General features: G+C 43.9%; 1 protein-coding gene across 6 annotated transcripts in view; it reads right to left on the bottom strand.

The window, feature by feature from the left end:
• LOC100867256 (integrin beta-PS) overlaps positions 1 to 18,972 on the bottom strand; it is an 87,628-nt gene that overhangs the window by 68,417 nt on the left and 239 nt on the right. Inside the window, exons 1-15 of one of the 6 annotated variants that reach the window (XR_015293159.1) lie at positions 18,407 to 18,686; positions 18,225 to 18,327; positions 17,990 to 18,160; positions 17,805 to 17,903; positions 17,562 to 17,726; positions 17,315 to 17,473; positions 17,083 to 17,214; positions 16,680 to 16,979; positions 16,105 to 16,326; positions 15,915 to 16,034; positions 15,639 to 15,831; positions 15,436 to 15,575; positions 15,026 to 15,344; positions 11,420 to 11,734; positions 10,180 to 10,546 (exon numbers count right to left, since the gene is read on the bottom strand). Coding sequence is in view for 1 of the 6 variants with exons in the window: in XM_086911587.1 (XP_086767713.1) it covers positions 15,270 to 15,344; positions 15,436 to 15,575; positions 15,639 to 15,831; positions 15,915 to 16,034; positions 16,105 to 16,326; positions 16,680 to 16,979; positions 17,083 to 17,214; positions 17,315 to 17,473; positions 17,562 to 17,726; positions 17,805 to 17,903; positions 17,990 to 18,160; positions 18,225 to 18,327; positions 18,407 to 18,635; positions 18,718 to 18,922 (2,313 nt within the window). In the remaining 5 variants the exon portion in view is untranslated. The other 5 variants (XR_015293160.1, XR_015293161.1, XM_086911587.1 and 2 more) reach the window with 5 other exon arrangements.

Here is an 18,972-nt window from a genome sequence, read left to right as displayed (position 1 = left end):
CGGTCGGGTGATAATCAGACGTTGGAGAGTAGCCGATAACAATTTTTCCTAAGAAGTTGACTCGATAACGCGCGGAGGAACGATAAAAGGCGGACGAGAACGAGCGGAGGCGTGTCGGTCGGCCTGGTGGATGGCGATCGTTCCGTGGCCGCCGCGTGGTCGAGCGCGATCCGAAATGCAGACCACGCAACCGGCTCGATCCCGAATTCATCGTGTTGGCCTGGCCATTAGCAAATTACTACGGTGTAAACAGTATCGAGGGTGCCCTCGGGTTATGGGCTAAGTGCACCGCGTATACGTATGCGTTATACACATGCGTTGGATGTTTGTACGTGGCGCGGGGGATAGTGGAGAAAGGCAGTTAGTTAGTAACCGATCATTATAGCGACGTTTTACACCGGCTCTAGCCACCTAATAACTGTCTACATCGGAATGAATTTAGCGATCGGTAGCAACCGGCTTCCAAACCGGCTACGTTCGCCGAAAAAAGAAACGTTAGACGAGAAGAATGCGATCTCGAAACAGTGATTTGTTTCGATACCAGTTAAGGTTATAGTTACACGGTCAACGTGCATCTTATCCGTGAGAGAGAGAGAGAGAGAAACTTGCTGGTTGGATCACAATCTTGGAATGTTTGTTCTTATAAAAAGCGGTACTTTTTCCAAAGAATAAGTTCGAGATATAACGCACGAAAAAAAAATATATATATATATATATATATACATTCGATTCGAGGATCGATCGTCTTCTCGTCCCGATGAAATTTATATAGGATAAAGAATCGATCGTTTGACCAGCTTGATCAGCAGCCGCGATTACTCCTCATCTTTTAAACGGTCCTCGTTTTTTCCCCCTTCACGCGCAGCACGCGTAAGGTTTTATCCAGTTAACAATCCCTAATTGCAGGGTTTGCTGTAACTAACTCGGTTAAACGTGAAGGCCTCCGCGATGATTCTCTCCAACCGTTACCTATCATCGCGATGGATGCAGATTAAACAGCCCCCTTAATCTCGACCTCCGCAAGCTCGCTTCGAAACGCTTTCGTAGACCTCCCTTGTGTAACTCTCTCGTATAGTTGGTTTAATAGGGTCTAACGATAGGGAAAGTGGACGGTTTACGACAAAATCGTGGCCGATTCGAGCCCTCGACTCGCAGTTAATCGGCCGTAATCGGCCCTCTCTCTCCTTCCTCGAATTACGTCTCCAATTATGTCTCCAATTTTATAATTCGATTAGCCATAAGGTGTCAAAGTTTCCCATCACGCTTTTCATTATCGTGCAACAAGTTTCGCAACAAGTTTTAAAAATATATTATCCGTCCGCGCTTTTCTTCCTCTTTTCATTTTAAATTTTAATACCCGAGTGGCAGCAAGGTAGAAGAGGAATCTCTCCGGTAACTTGGCAAGGGAAAATGAAGGTGGAAGGAGAGAGGCAAAAGAGACGAAGAGAAGTTGAAAGAAAAGAAGATGAGGAAGAAGGAGGGAGGTGGACGACGACGAAACGAAGACGATGAAGAGGGAGGAGGAGCGGCGAGAGAGAGAGAGAGAGAGAGAGAGACTCGGAGATGAGGGATGTACGGCGTGACGGTCTAATTGAGGCCTTCTTGATTGCATTTACACCGCTGCACGGCCTCCTGTATCCCAGGTATATCCAGTATCAGTCTCGTGTAGCGGATCCACATCATATTCGGCCCTGGCTGCTTCTGCTTCCACCTTCTCCGTTTCTTTTCGTCCCCTCTCCCCCCCTCCTCCCCCCTCTTCGCTCCATTTTCTCCATTTGCTTTTCTCTTTTGTATCTCCCTGTTTCATCCACCTCTCCCCCCCCTCCCCCTTCTATTTTCATCGAGGAGATCGAGTTTCACCGGTTTAAGATACGAAGCATAACAAGCGTGTAAGCACATTGTACACACATTGTGTAAAGTTTCTCGTTAACGCACAAAGAACGTGGACAAAATAAAGGAAAATAAAGGAAGGGAGGGATATACGATCCGCTTCATTCCTCCTCGATACTACTCTTTGCTCCTGATCATCCGATATAAAGCGTTGCTTATACAATCGATCATCGAATGCCGAACGATGCTCGAGTTTTGACGACACGATTACAACCGGTTCCCCGTGTAACCGGGATTCGCGAGAATCCTTTTCAATTTTCCAACGATCCGATTTAATCGTCGCGATTAAAGATGGTCTGATTAAAATTATTAAAGACATGGAAAAAACACTTCGTTCGAAGATCGAACGAGAGAAAGAGGGGAGAGGAAAAAAAGAAAAGGAGCGGAGTTTTGGAAATTTGCAGGGAGACCAGTCGAGACCAGAGAGATCTTTCCCCGGAGATACGGTATAAAACGCGCAAATGCCGCCATTAGTTACCGGCATGGTCGCGGAATGCTATCCGGCTTGGAGCCTTATTAAGCCCATTACGTCTTAATTTATTTCCTTATTTGAAAAAAGACACGCACACCGCTGGAACTGGAGAAATAATGATATAATTCCGTGTCTCGCGATATTTGCATTCGATCGCGGATACGCAACCCCACTGGGTCTTGTATATACACGTAAAACTATATACACGCGTGGTGTGTACGTCACGACTGATAAATAACGAACGCCTACGATTACGACCGAAACGACCCTTTTCCTTTCGATGGTAAGTCGCATCAGGTTCGATGCTTTTCTGCTCGTCGTGACGAGGAACGTAGCGAGTTCGAACATGCGCGAGAACGATGACGATCCTTTACGCATTCTCCGTGTACTTGGAAATTGTGTATTTTCTCTTTTTTTTTTTGGTTTCGATTGAAAATAATTCCTCATTCCTGTGTGTAAAAATTGAGAAAGGATGAAATGATCTAGATTCTAAAATCGGAGGATCGTAACGACGTGAATTGCGGTTTCTTCCGCAATAAATAAAATCCGTCGTCCATGCATGGAAGAAGTTCCATCCATTAATATCTTCGATTCAATTAGAACGATTCAATTTCTCTCAGCATTTTCCAGCGAGGATCTAAAACTCTTCTTTCTAAGAAATATATATATATATATACGGATAATGGTAAGATAAAAATAACAAAAGTGAAATGTGAAATGCGCGGATGATCGAGCGGACAAATAAATATTCGAGGATGGGATGATTTAGCGGCAGATTTTGCGGTTTACGCCCTCGGTGGGAAAGATTGCTTGTCCCGCGAGCGTAGTATTCCACGTCCTTGTTTGCGATTCGCCGCGTGGTGTTGCGTTATTAGCGTAAAGGGGCGAGTTAGCCGCAATCGCGATGGTAATTTGCGCGTTTGGCCGGCGAGTGGAATTGCGGTGTCGCGTTACCTTACGTGATAATGCGACGCGCCATAAATCTAACCCCCTACGAAAGGTGTGCTCGTGTGTGTTCGTAGTAATAACGCGAGAGAAACGTGCACAGGTGGATGGAAAAGATTCTCGAGGCGAGGAGGAGGCGAGGAGGAGCAGGTTGGCATGGAGGATTGTTGATGAAGCGGGGAGAAAGAGAGGGGAGGGAGAGAGGCGAGTCCTGGAGAATTGGGCGATTGTTCGTGTTGTTCGGTGGCTTCTTGAAATTAAGCGTCATTGTTTAAGAGTGAATTCATCTTGATTGTCGATGACTAATGTCCCGCGGCAGCTAGGCCGAGTGGCACGAGGATGGATCACAGGAGGAGGATGCGTACCAGGAGTCCAGGAGAGACGGGTTATACGGGGGAGGGCGAGAGGAGGTGTATATCGGGACGAAGAAGAACTGCCCCCACAGGCACGTGAGAGCTCTTTAACGAGCATCATCAATAACGCGTACCGACGTTGAAGAGGAAACAAAAAGGAGCTTAGAGAGTCACGGACGGCGGACAGCGCGCGAGTCCCTCCGCTATAGATCCTGGTAAATGGTGTTAATTAGTAAATTTGATTTAAGCCCAAACGAAGCGACCGAATATAGGCGGACAACCGTTCACGGGGGATGATGTACGACCTCCGCGAATTACTCGTCGGCTCGTCTCTCCTTGGAATCTCTTGGCCCTTTTTAGCCACCGAACGATCGTTCCAGATCGTTCAACCGATCACCGATCTCTCTCTCTCTCTCTCTCTCTCTCTCTCTCTCCCCGAGAATTTTTAGTTTTTAGCCGAGAAGAGAGACGAGTCACGACTCAACGTTTATAATAATTCTTCGTTCGCTCCGTTCGTCCCGATCCCGAAGAGAGAAAATTTCCTTCGAAATCTTTCTTGGGAAAACGAGAAGAACGGTGTTCGAGTCGAGGTGAGCGCGAAATTCAAAATTCGAAAAATTCGAACGCGGAGAAAATTGAAGTCGAGCTGCTTACTTCCATTCGACGCAGATGCTCGTGTGGGACGGTCGATCCGAATTTTGGTAATGACGCGTTTGCTACCGAGCAAGACAAAAGAGGGGGACGTGGAAGCAAGAGACGCGGGAAGGAAGGGAAAAAAGAGGAGGAGAAGAAGAAGAGGAGGAAAAGAGATACGAAGGAAGCGAGGAAGAGATGCCCCCCGTTAATCGGGGGGGCATTATCTCAATCACGTAAAACGGCAAAATTGCATTTACCTTTTTAAATGAATATTTGGCGGGAGAGACGCGCCGCTCGCTGCAGCCGCCCGCTAAGTTAATTTACCAAGGAATGCCGGGTAACGCCCTGTTCAACCTACCGGCCGCCGGACAAGTATTGTCCCGCCCCTTGTTCAACCCCGACGGGGCCTGCGAGAGAGAATGAAATTCGTTTTTTACGAAATTCGTGCAACAATTCCTCCTGTCCCCTCCTGAAATTCGAATCGTTTAAAATTCGTTTCGCGTTGTTGTGCACGATCGAGGCGGATTAATCTCCTCGGCATGATCCATCGGCGGCTAGCAGTAATTGACACTTTCTCGCGGCGGTTGCCAAGCACGGTGAGCGATCGAGATCGGGCGAGATGTTGTTGCCGGTCGCTCGTTTAGAATGACGAGCGGCTCCGCCGCAAACCAGATCCCGGATCGGAGAGGCCTCTACGATCGAGCTAACAGATTCTTCGGGTCCTGCGTGCTCGTATCTCAGTATCTGATAATTGGAGCGGTAATTACGCGATGATTAACAGAGATGGCTCCCGCGCATCATACCTCCTACGGACCCATCCTCTCCGTCCCTTCCCCTTCCCTGTTGTTCTATCTCTCCTCGAGAAGGATCCCCTCGATTCAACCGCTTCCAACCAAGATCAAAGATGAGAGATAACCCTTTGCGCGCGAGCACCCTGGTTCTCTCTCTCTCTCTTTTTATTGCATCATCAACTCGCTCTTTATCTTTATTCCTCTCGATCCCTCCCTCCTCCCCCCGTTTCTTTAAATTTACGACGTTTCGACGATGTAGGGACGAAGGTGTACGAGACTGTTGACTCGAGAAAAAGATTAAACTCGAATTTTTCGATCGAGAGGCGCAGTACGCGAGGAGGGGTATATCCACGGTGGTGTTACACGCGTGGAAGGGGGAAAAAAAAAAGGGAGAAAGGAAAAAATGATGGACTGGCCAAACATAGGATGGCAGCAGATTGGCACAAAGTATCCGAAAGGTGCACAAACCAGGTAAGAAAGGAATTGGTTAACCGATCGGGCGTGGCCGCGAGTCGACCGGTCGAGTAACCCCTAAACGTTCAGTTAATTAGAGCTCTCCCTCCTGTCCGTTCCCTTTCCCCTCGGTCTGCTCCGTTTCTCTCTCTCTCTCTCTCTCTGTCTCTCCACCCCGTGGACCTCCTAATAACGCGGGCCAACCGTAATGAGGAGTAAACTAATTATTGGATACTAGTTGGGCAGGACGATATTTCACGTTCTCGCTGACAGCTAACCGGCCAAGAGCAATAAGGACGTTGAACGTTCCGTCCCGCGCGAGGAGCTCGAAACGCGGCTTGGGCTCGTAAACGATACCCAACAGCTCGATCAAAACCTTAAGAAGAATTTAAAACATTTGCGAAACGCGTGTGCAACGCGCGTAAACAGGAAAAATTTTGAGGAAACGAGGCAACGATTTTTAATATTCCCCCTCCTCCTTATTCCATACGCTGTGTTGCATTACGAATACGTCCACGGGATCGGAGGGGATAAAATATCATCAAATATCGTCATCAGAGAGGGATAAGATGCGTTTATCGATGGGAACCGATGATGATTTTCTTCTCGATCGTTGGGATTATCACTTCGGTCTATCAGAGTTGGGTGAATATTTCATTTGGAAAACTATTTCTAGGTTATAGAGAGGCTATAAGGGAGAAAATTCGTGGGCCGGGTACAACATAAAATAAAATGTCGGGCAGGGCGGATGGAGGAATCGAGGAGAAAAGGACTCGTCCACGCGCGGCACCGGCCTTCCCTTTCGAATGAAATATCGCGCGGAACGGGCCCAATAGGTCGGTCTAATAGGAATAAACAATGTTATGAATTTAAACGGCTCAGCTTGGCGCCACCATAACCCTATATTATCAAATTACGGGGGCTTGTACAAGGCCCCGCGAGGTGCACGCCTCGTGCGACCAGGATGCGTCGTAAAGTCGGATGTTAACGGTAGGAACCCACGTTCCACTCCTCTCGTCCTTTTAGATCCCATTCGCGATGCGCCACGGGGGGGCCGCCGAGTTCCAGCCGAACCCTCGATCACAATAAACAATTACGAAACGAGATTTTTTCGAAAATTTTAACCGAACGTCCGCCGAAACGAGTCCCAACGGTAATTGATGCTTCGCCTTTCGTTCCACGCGCGGGACCTTAACGCGACTTTGATTCCTCGATCGAAATAACCCGTTCGTCTCGTCCAGTTCTTTTTCTTCTTCTTCTTCAACTACGCGCCGTTTCTTTTTCACTCGAAAGTATCTAAGAAAGCGCGTTATCCATTACTGCGACGATTGTGAAAAACGTATATTAGGATAAATCTTGGGGGGAGGGGGGGAGAGAGAGATAAATTCCGTGAACGAGCGAGATAGATCACAGATTACACATCGTACTTGACGAACCATAGTATAAATAGAGGTTGATTTAATATTACAAGCATTTCTAATCAATCGTCTTGATACATTGCTGCTACGATTCGATCCACGATACGATGGATCGGTAATTTTTAAAACGAAAAAATATCGCAATTTTATTTATTATTATACAAATTCTTTCGACACGCAAGACACGCAAACAAAAACGTTTGAATTACAATTCGACTTGTAAAACCATGCCCTCCTCCCCGGAATTACCTTATATCGTTCGATTTACGAGAGTTCGCGCTTCCCCCAAAAATTTCTCGATCAGTCATATTTCACGGTAATTAGTCGAGGAAGATTGTTCAGGGTCGTCGAGAGGAAGGCCTCGTCGTATTCTTCGTATATTAAGAGAGGATCCTCGGAACCCACCATCTTTATGAATACGAAATGAGGGCGCGTTCGAGAGGGGCCGAGAGGAGTGGACGAGTGGCTAGAGCCAACTCGATCGTTCGACTCTCGCGGGAAAAGCCCTCGGTTTCGTAATAAATTGGGACGGAATCGTAAAGAAGGAAGAACGAAGGAGGAGGAGGAAGGCAGACGAGAGGTCCGACCATGAAACACTCGGCTGGCTGCCGATCGTTAAAGAATAAAGAATGGTAATATTATGCCTCGCGGATGCTATGCTCCGAGAGAGAGAGAGAGAGAGAGAGAGAGGAGGGGGTTCGTGTTGGCCCCGAGACGTGGTTCGGAGCGAAAGGCGTGGAAACTACAAAGTAAATTCGTCGATTAGCCATTATCTCCTCCGGGATAGATTAATTTACCATGGTAATTTGTGTGTATCCGTACGAGTGCATCGGATCGAACGATTTTTCGACAACTGTTTTTTCGTGCTCTCTCTCTCTCTCTTTCTCTGTCTCGATATCTGTCTAGGCACGGAGGTTTGTGGCTCCATGGCTCGAAACTTCGCCTCGCTCGAACGAGGGATCACGAAGAGACACGCCCTAAGAGGAGAGAGAGCTTGGTGGCGGGCTTGGGATGAGAATTTTAATTTAATTAAGATAGACTCGTTATTAAGACCCACGTTCAATCGGGGCCGAAGATTAGAATTCCTTCGTGAAGTCGCTCGTGAGTCGGCGACCTTTCCTTGGGAAAAGATTGGAGAGCTCGAGCTCTTGGTGGGAAGGTTTCGACGTAAATAATCGTTTTCGAAATTTTTCCTCGGAAAGAACGGAATTGGACGGAAGAAATATCGAATCATCGAGCCTATCGTATTTTATATACCAAATTCTGTTATTAAGTTTAACCAATTTAGTATACGTACATTCGAGTTTCCGTGTTAGAGGATTATTTTGCATTTACGTGGGTTGGTCTTTGAAGAATTTCGAATCGATCGCTTTTGCAGCATAGATCTCTCCACTAGGCTTAGAATTCCAATAACTCCAATAATTAATACGTCAAATAACGGATTCAACGTTTCTCGTCCATTCTACCGCGCACTATCGATCCAATTTTCTTTAAATTCATGGCGTAATATCGAGTGGATACGAAAACCGTTATTCGTATCGAGTAAACGAATAAATTCTGAATAGATAGTTTCCCGACCCGGCCGAGATACGATCGAGAGAGGCGTCGTCGAAGTAATAGAGAACGAGATACAGGGACTTGTCGTTCGTCGTGCACGGTAAATGCAAAACGTCAGTTTCGTGACAGCGGCAACATAGTATCCGTTGTATACGATTGTAACCGCGGTTCTCGACAAACGAAACGCACGATTAATTTAATGCCCGAAGCCACGCGAGATCCGCGCGTAGGCGTGTCGCAAAATATCCCTTTGCTTTTGACGCGTTCCTCGCGCACTCGGTTATTAACACGAAACAGTCTCCAAGCTTTTCTAATGAACACGTCAAATCCAAAAGCTCGACCTCGTTTTGCTCTTCGAACAATTCCCTTCCTCCCTCCCTCCCTCCCGTTGAAGAAACAAACTTGAAAATACTTGGAGCAACCGCCGACAACTCCTGCCAACGCTCGATCCAATCTCTGGATATCTACATCGAACGCGCGTTTTCATTCACACGACGAGATAGGATAAGTTTCACGCATAACAGGTGGCGAACGATCGAGAAAAGGGTATCGCGTTAAAGCTATGCTCCGCTCGTTTCGGCGAATCGATCGACGATTAAACTCTCCTAATTTAATTCCCTTGAATTCGAAAAATCGTAGAAGTAATCGGATTCAAAAATTGCGAGGAAAAAGGAAAATTTTGAAAAAGGAATCACGGGGAGAGAGTACATTTTCAGAGAGTGTGATTCTCGGTCGAATCGAAAATGGCTGGTGACGCGGAGTCTCCAAGAAACTGTCGTTATTTATGTGTTTGGTGAGGCGACACGGCGTGTGGGTGTCGAAACCCGGTGAGCGCCACAGGAGCTCGCGGCCAACGTGCCGCGTGCCCGTGGACGAGTACCGCCGACCCTCCTCCCCCTCCTCCAACAAATGCAATCGAATCGTCCCCGATCGTCCCCGATCGGATCATCGATTTTATTTCGATCGATTTCCGACATTCTCGAACTCGAATGATCGGCACTCGGTGTACAAGCGAGTCGGAATAGTTTGGATTTCTGGTGGAAATTGTATAACGAGTAAAAGTCTGGAAAAGGAAGGGAAAGGTTGGAGTCTCGATCGAGAGATGGCATAATCTTGACGCTTCTTCGACCCCGTCGCGACGTGGAACGGCGAATCGTGAATCATTGGGCAAATTTGCGAGAGGCATCGCGTTCGGTTTGCAGGGGCGTGCATTTGAATAAAAAGCGAGAGTCGTGCATCAGGATACGTTCCTACGGAACGGGGGGCAACAGGGAATAATAGGAAGGGTGCCATGGGGGACAGTTAAGCGACATCGTCCCGCAAAGTACCAATGTCCCCTTTATATTCAAGAACATAAGCTCGCAAAGTTATTGGCCCATTCGGACCTCCTGCCTCCACGAAACACCGTCCCGTTTCTCATTCGCGTGTCTGATGGCGTTACTTTGCGCCCTCGAATCCCACCCTTTCCTCCCCAACTTTCTCCAAAACCGTCTCTCTCTCTCTCTCTTTTCTCTCTCTTTCAATCTTCTTTTTTTCCCTCCCATCTCCAATCGAGTTATCTCGACTCTTTTCAAACATCCGCAAAACGACCACGAGCGTAAAAACGATCGATTCGAATCATCCGTTATAATCGTGTCCATCCGAGAGAACGAGTATATCGCGTATAAATCGACGAAAAAACATTCTTCTCGATTTATTAATGAAATTACAAGGTAAAGATAAATATCAAGGGAAACAAGTGTTACGCGCGTGTAACTCGCGATTGCGTTTAAATTAAGCAGCAGTTTCTTCTTATGTTAGTATGACTTTTAAGTAATCGCATCCGAATCGTATAAATGTTAATCGAGCGTGATTCGAGGCCTGATCTTTACTCTCGGAACGGTCGAAAATCTTCTTCGAAATGAAATTTCCTTCGGGGAGTCGGGGACACGGGATGGTTATGATTTAAAATTCTAGCTAGGGAGATTCGGAATAATGGTTCCATCGGACTTCTAGATTCCCGTGTAAAGGCTGAAGAACCGTTTCGCTTGGCTACCGGAATATATATATACTATATATATATACATATATATATATATATATATATATACATATATATATATACATATACATCGAGTATCCTAAGGCAGGAGGAGAAGAGTTCGAGGGGAGTAAATGACAGGCCCCGGTGGCCGCTTCGGGCCCCAGAGATGATTATTTTGATTAATTTCTCCCGTCATTCGGTAGCCGGAGTCGTGCCGCCGATATATTCACGTGAAACGCGATTCGCATCTAATTTCGTTGTAATTGAAATCTATGCGGAATCAAGGGGAGAAAAAAAAGGGAAGAAGAAGAAACAAGAGGAAATGGTATCTGGTTGGCGGAAAGAGGATATTCCTCGTGGTTTTTCGAGTGAAGAAATTAGCCGGGACAACGAAAAATAAAGATTGGATAAAAATTGGCTAGCGTGAAAAACGCGAGACCAGTGGCTTACGATGACGCAGTTGCTCGTCATTCTATCGAGAAATTACACTGTACGGCGATCATCTCGCGTCTGGGTAATTCGATCTAATTCCGCGATCCACCGGTGATTTTGGCTATCTTCCATAATCGAGCAGACCCGCCTTACGCCGAGAAACCGAACCCGTAATGGGCTGGAATTAAGAGGAAACGTGCTCTTCGCTAATCTATTAATTCCTATACAACGAAATTACCAGCGGGCGTCGACAGGAACGAGTTTTCGCGAAACCGCTTCCATCGTGTATTCTCCTTTTTTTTTTTTCTCCCCCCCTCTTTTGTTTCCCTTTACTTTCTCTTCATTTTTCTCTCTCTCTTTATCCACAACGTGTGTTATTACGTAAATCACGATTATCGTGATACTACTACTACTACTACTACTACTACTACTTAGTTTCGAAAACTTACTTTTACTTGTACGCGCGATATTGGAACAGAAGAGGAAACTAGATGGAACACTCATCTTTTCGTGGATTGGCATTTCTACTTTACGAAAATCCTTGCCGGAAATCCTGGTTTCGAACGACGAAACTCGAGAGATAAGAACGCATTCTTAGAAGGATTCTGGTTGGAGCGTAAGAGTGTAGAGATCGGGGCAAAGTTATCTTCGAAAGAGGAGAAACATTTGTCCCTTGTCCGACTTATCGTGGCTACTTCTGTTCCGTGACTAACAATTCCATTTTCGAGTATTGCATTCGACGAGAAATAGGTTCACTCTTGGCGCTGGAAAAAGAGAGAGAGGAAAAGAATTTTTAAAAGGACGCAAGCTTTATATATTCGAAAGATATTGAAATAAGAAAATAAAATAAGAATAGGTTGAAATAAGAAAAAAAGAAAAACGCGCTATTGATTCGCGATTATTTGATTATTTATCTATAAACAATACGATCGTTCGAATTCCAAAGTAAAAGTTTGGTTGACGCGCGTGGTGTAATTAATGTAAACGAATAGCAACAATTACGAGAAGGTTCTAGACAGGGTTCGCGATATCGATCAAGTTCTCGAAAGGCGGTCGGTGAAGAAAATTGCTCACATTTCTTAGGATAGGGTTGCAGAGTGCAACACGCGTATTTCGTTTTTCGAAAGCAACGAGCATCAAGCTTTCAGGCCCTAAAGAGCAACAACGAAGAACGGACAGCAGATCCGGCGCTGACGCTCATTACGATGATTGGCAGATTCAATTAACGAGCAGCCGGGCTCCAGCACGGCGGGGTCGCCTCGGCTTAACCTCGACTAAATATTATTAATAATAATCAGCTCATTACCGGCTCCATTAATTATCCGGTTGTATATACGAGTTATATACAGCCTCTAAGAGCGCACCAGATTCCATAAGATTCGAACCGATATCCTCGATATAATCGATACGAAACAGTTCACTATCTCGTTTATTAGTTAGCAGAGGATCGTTAGGATCGCGCTAATCGTAAGATCGAAACATGGCAATACGTTGCCAACGAGTTGGAAAAAAATACTTTACAACAGGATATTAAACGGCGAAAAAAATTCGACGATTCTCATTTTCCCATTAAATCGGATCATCGAACGCTAAAATTCTTGCTTCTTTCAATTTTTTCCCCTTCAAAATGATCTTGATATCAGGATTCGATGTATCCAAACGATATTCGATCCTTCGTATATTCGATCGTAAAACCGTTTTCGAATTGTTAACAACGAAAGAAAGCGTCGAAATGTATTCCGAAATAAAAGTTTCGTATAGTTGGACCGGAATATCCGTTTAAACGGCAGGGAAAAGGAGGGAAAAGAAAAAGTGGAATATTAATCCATTTAACAAACTCATTATCGATGAGATATATCGAACGTTTACTGTGCGCGTCGGCGGTGCGAACGTGCTCCTCCTATCCTAAAGGAACCCCGGTAATATTAGCGGGTTGGCACCCCTGCGGCTTGATTTACGGGCGCGCACTAACGAGCCTCGGCCTGCGTCAAACGCGAAGAGGTGGTGCAGCTCCGTTCACCAACTCTCGATCGTCCAACAGGGCTGACTGCACGATGCACCACGATCGGCAGTATCGCCTAAATTTATTCCATGCCCATCAACCGTCCAACTATCTAAATACGATGCGAACAGTCGATTCTTCGACGTATCATAAACAACGTTCTTATTCGCGAAAAAAAAAAAATAACGTAGCGAAAGATAACTCGTATTCTTTCACTCGAACGCAAAGATAAACTCACTCGTTTCCTCCTTTATTTATTTGAGAGTCTCTTTGAAATTTCGAGTGTATTTCGAAACATCAATTGTCATCCATTCGTGTATCGTGTATCGCTCTTTATTGTTCCAGAAACTGATAGGAATGGATGATGCATCGAGAAGAAATGAAAATCAATCAAAAGGTTGAATCCGACAATATGCCAAACGAGTTGAAAGCTCGGGAATAGGCCGACATTGCCGGCCCCCGAGGGCTGATTGGGTCGTATTTGGCTGTAATTAAGGCACCGGCGGCGGCCATTAGCAACCGTGAAAACGAACAACATTGTTCCGCGGGCAAGAAATGTGAACGGTATCATTCAACGCGAACTGATATTATAACCAAATTTTAAAACGATGAACCGAAATCTTTAAATCGTGGAATTAAGATGTAAATACGGGAAATGCACTTATTTATTTGTATATTTTTAAAAAATTTAATCGCGATACATGCCTAACCTCCCCAATTCACGATTATTGTTGCGAGTACACTGGCCTTTGCCGTGGTACAACTAACTCCATCTTAAAATTCCATAGAGGGGAGAACTATGGTAGACGTGAAAAGTAATCGTTAGTTCGTAAGAGATACACGTGAGGCCGTGGCTGACAGATCAGAACGAATACGACAACAATACTGTTCGACTCGCATAATTGGCGCCATGGGCACCCGGTGGGAGCATCTTACGGCAGAGCGAGGTGAGACGCCGATACAGGATGAAGAGATTTACAATGTTCCCGGCCGTAAAATAATCAATAAAATCTGTACAATGTAAAGAAACAGACGTGCGGCAATGATTTAGTATGCGGAGCGCCGGCTCTGCTATTCTCTCCTTCCTTCGACTGTTTTTCTGTGCTAGACTTAAGGCCCGATTACGCGGATAAATCCTATGTATTTTGTGAAATTTTACGTTAATTTGTTTCAGAATTCTGAAACAAGAAATGGTATTTTTATCGTTTCCAATATTTCGAAATTAAACGTTTTTATCAAGTCACGAAACGAAGTATTGGTGTGATATTCGAATTATCATTCGAGATTTATTGAAACGTTATTTATTGAAAAATACGATTCAATTATTATTGCGTTGTGAAATCAAATGTTTTAATATGAAAAAAATGTTAAAAATATAAACAAAAAAGGGGCAGAAAAAATTATAAAAAAATTGCTCGTTGTTCGCACGAATGACAATTATTTAACTATTATTCGCAGTGTAATGTCGAAGCAAAAAGTCATCGAAAATTTTGTCGTCAATTTCTTGACACGCCTTTATCTTTATAAAACAAGCATCGCTGTAATGAAGACCGAGGATATAATTAGGGTCGAGTAATCAAGTCGTATGGGCGGATTCAATGTGGGTAGAGCTTTAGGTTTCTGGTGGGAAATACACCGAGTCGCCGCAGGGTTTTGCAGCAGGAGCCGACTATGGTGACGAATTTACGAGCTCCTTACAAGGCTGCCTTCTTCGAGCATAGCGAGCAATAAAGTACGAGGCCAGAGGATATTCGAAACAATCGTCGGAAAGGCCAGGACCTATCTCCGCGCAAAATCCTCGGATCAAATTTAAAATTGATTTATGAACGATCATTTATCGATCTTTGTCTTCCCAATCTATTCTAATCGCATTTATTTCACTTCCTGGCTGCACCTAGCTCGCGAAATATTATATTTTACGCGCGCAAATTAATTGCCACCAACGGGAAACAACAATGTTTGAGACATAAGAATCGCAAAATAGAGGATTGATAAAACTTGGAAGAGTTTTGCGGAAAAAATGGAAAGGTAATGAATAATATTTATCACTTACTAGATAGGAATGCAGGAGTAAAGGTTGACAGAGGTTGTTTTCCAGAAGATCGAAAGGAAAAGAATAAATGTTTTATCACTTCGACTAGAAACCGTCTTCTCACAAAGCAATTAACCAACATGGCGTCGTCACTCTCGATTTGAATATGGTGGCGCTACCTGTCGGAGCGTCTACCATTTAATAAAATAAGATTCTTTCCATGGAAATATTTCGCGCGCCAACATTCGTTTTATGAAAATAAATTTTATCTAATCCTATTCGTGTTGAATGTCGGATTGTTGAATGTAGATGTAGCTTCCTTATAAAGCGGATTATCCCTCTAAATTAACAAATGTCAAATGCACAATTAAAATAATAATATCTACATTTATAGATTTAAAATGAAAAAAAAAAAAAAAAATAACGCTTACCCTAGTCCATCTAACCATACGTTGTTCACGCTCGAATTTTTTGAATTCGCGATTATCGCGAATCATTGTCAATATCTTCCAAGCAAGAAGAATCAAAAAACCAATAATTACAGTACTAATTATTAATCCCACAGCAACACCTACAATACGAAATTAATTCACTCGATATGATACGTAGTATCATTGATTTGTTACGCACTTACCAAGAGCGTTGATAGGTACAGGACATGACTTCTCTCTCTCAGCTAGGATCTTGAATATCTTAATATCTCCCCCAGTACCGTCTCTGTGATATTCGTATTTAAACACAAATATGCATCCGGCATCCCCAGCAGTTCGACAAATACGAGCTCCGCTTTCTTGATCTTTTTTTGGATCTTCTACGATCTTATCTACCTGTTCAATTGAAAATTGCATAAAAAAAAAAAAATTATTACTTTAATTACATTAAAGAACATTTCTAGAGAAGATTGTCTCACAATATCTATTTGATGCATGCACAATTCGTCACATTTTTCACTTCTAGCAAGAGGACCGGACTTGTGCACCACACATTCGACGCAATTCTTCAATTGCTCGCATCGTTGATCAGGGCATACCTAAAAACGACATTTATATCTTTGATAAATATACGTGTGTATGAAGCGCCAAGCTTGAAAGAAGACTTACGGGACATTCTTCGCAATACTGGCCGGAATATCGAACATTGTCTTTCTCGTGGCAGTAACAGCTACCGCAAATGCAGTCACCACGTCCGCTACAAATCTGCACAGTTTCGCCGTTGCTCGAGATGCATGTGCTATTCGTTTCTTTGCAATCGCACATCTCGCCACCCCATCCCGGCAAGCAATTGCAAGTACCGCATTCACACTTCCCCCGCCCGCCGCAAACCTTAAACGCGAGAAACAACAACGTCGGATGGAATAATACACGTAAACACGTGTAATTTATCTATCGCCACTTTCGAGAGGTGTGCGTGCAGGTTTCCTTAAAAGGGAAATTACTCGAGCAATTTCGCCATACGAATAAACGATTCCGAAGTAAAGTTTACGATCCACGAACTGCACGTTTCGCCCGTAACTGATAACAAGGGGTAAATACCAATTTTACCTACGTGCAGAGAAATCGTTTAACTGTCATTCTTCTCTAAATACTTTAAAATATCTCTCGATAACTATTCGAGTCGTGGAAAAACCCATCCTTTTCTTCCTGCCATTTAATCGAGGCAAAAAGTATTCACTTACTAATCCCTCTTTGCGCTTGCAAGAGAAATTATCGCATTCGCAATATTTCCCGTAGAAAACTTCTTGCGGATTGGGACGCTTCGTGCACTCGCATACACCGCACTTGCAAACACCATGATCGCTACAAATTTCAATGGTCTCGTTGTTAGGCTTGCAATCAGCCATGGCAGCTGCGCTCTCGGCCCTGGCATCGTTTCCCTCGCATTCGCACTGCTTCCCATAAAACCCATCATCGCAGGAACATACACCGCAAACCAGAGTACCGTTTCCTCTGCAATTTTCCGAAGCTGGCGTGTATCCCTACATTTTCAATCGAAACGCGCGAAAAAGAAAAACGATTTAAATAGAGAAATATACGAAGACGTAATTATTTTTAATGAGAAGATTCGCGTTTAATTTTTACCGGATGCCCTGGCCGTTCGCAAGGACAATCGCATGCAACGCTCAGATCGATCGTCAGACTTTCGTTTATACCCCTGGGTTTAATATGCATACTCGTCTGCCATTCGTCGGAATCCCTTGGACATTCGATCGCCTGCGAAAAATTGACAAAAAATAATAAATTTACAAAACGATATGATATATTATTATGCAACGGAACGTGTACGACGAATATGCCGATTTATGCAAATTACCTGTAACGTTACTTCAAATTCCACGATATTCCCCGCTCGTAAACCTCCGCATTCTTGCCGTTCTTTTAATTCACCATTTTTATCCAAACATCGTGAGAAATATTTCACATCGATCATTTTTGGCGCATCGTCCGTCATTATTATGGTGTTGACCAGCTTCTGAAACAAATAATTAATATTTTCGTTTACGATAACGTATAATAAATAATAATCGCGATTCGAAAATTGATGAAATGAGAGAGAATACCTCGTATTCTCTGCTGACAAGAGCAACTACGTTTTTAGAATTCCTTTCTATCGTTCCGATAGAAGAGCCTCTGATACTTCTGCTCAATAATTGATACGTCTCGTTTCGATTGCTCGTAACAGCAAATATGATGTTCATGTTGTTCTCGCGAGCCATTTTGTTGATCTTAATCGTAACACAAATGTAAAATGTAATCGTTAATTTAAATATTTCGATTCTCGAAGAAAGAAAGATTTGACACACCTGAGATATAGATGGATAATCTTGAAGAAGCGAGTACGTGTAGAACCCTTCCGAGTCCAAATGGCAGAGACAATCATTGGGTTCGATGATTCCCGCAAGCTGAAACGCGATCGTGTTTTTTTTTATTTTTGATCATACAAATTAAAAGGAAACAATCTTCCAATCTTCCAATTACGTTTACATACTCTACCGTCTCCAGCGATGTGAAAATTAGCGTCTGTTGAGAAAACGATAAAATGCCGAGCATTCTGCCGCCAGCCAATTTCCTTGGTGCAAACCATCGCTTGCATCATCGCGTCGAGCCCACCCTCGGGTGAATCCAAGTTGCCAGACACCGGAGCTTCTTGTACGCGCGTCTGAAAATTAATCAATCAAGGGATTAAAGATTAATGCAATACGCAAAACAGATGACAGGATTACTTTGAAAAGAGCAATGTTTTCGGTAAGAGGCATCTGATTCTTGTATCCGTATGGTGGTGCGCATGGTTTCTTAGTTTTATCCAAGTTACACGGTGATTTCAATCTGGAAGGGAAAATGATATGACGGATCATATCAGATCGTAGCGATATCGATGGGACGTGAAAACTAAATTTCAAGATACTTGTCCGGTTGCGTACTAGTCATAGGTAGTACAACTTTATCCACGAAACTGCCAAATCCTAGGCGAAAATTTGAAGTCAAGTTTCGCATAGCTTCGGCCAGTTGAAATCCCAATTCTGATAATTGATCCCTGTAATCTTCCATGGACTTTGATAAATCCATCAGATAATACAAATCAACCGGATAATCCTCTGCTTGACTGTATTTTAAAGTCAATCGATATTCCTCGCCTATAAACGGTGAAAGTAGAATTATATTATCATCGAAGAGATACGAATTTCGTTTAATCTCGATTATAGATATACTTCCCACGCCTGAGTCTCAAATTAATTTTTTGAGGTTGAATTTGAACAGGATCCCTGCCTTTCGTTAAGGAAAGTGGACGATTTTCGAGAATCAACATCTTATTCGCCTCAATTATCACGTCCGACGTTCGACACCAATGATCACCTTCGTTTGAAAATTTTTCTCTGGTGATACAGCGAATCAGTGGATTGTTCACGCTTTGATTAGAGACCTAGAAAAAAAAGAAAAAAACAAATCTGTTATTATTTTATAACAAAGTGA

The sequence above is a fragment of the Apis florea genome, unplaced genomic scaffold, assembly GCF_048593485.1.
Source record: "Apis florea isolate Af1SG1 unplaced genomic scaffold, ASM4859348v1 contig_3325_pilon, whole genome shotgun sequence".
In the NCBI taxonomy this organism is placed as follows: domain Eukaryota; kingdom Metazoa; phylum Arthropoda; class Insecta; order Hymenoptera; family Apidae; genus Apis; species Apis florea.
The sequence above is the reverse complement of the archived record's forward strand: the minus strand, read 5'-3'. Positions and strand labels throughout refer to the sequence as shown.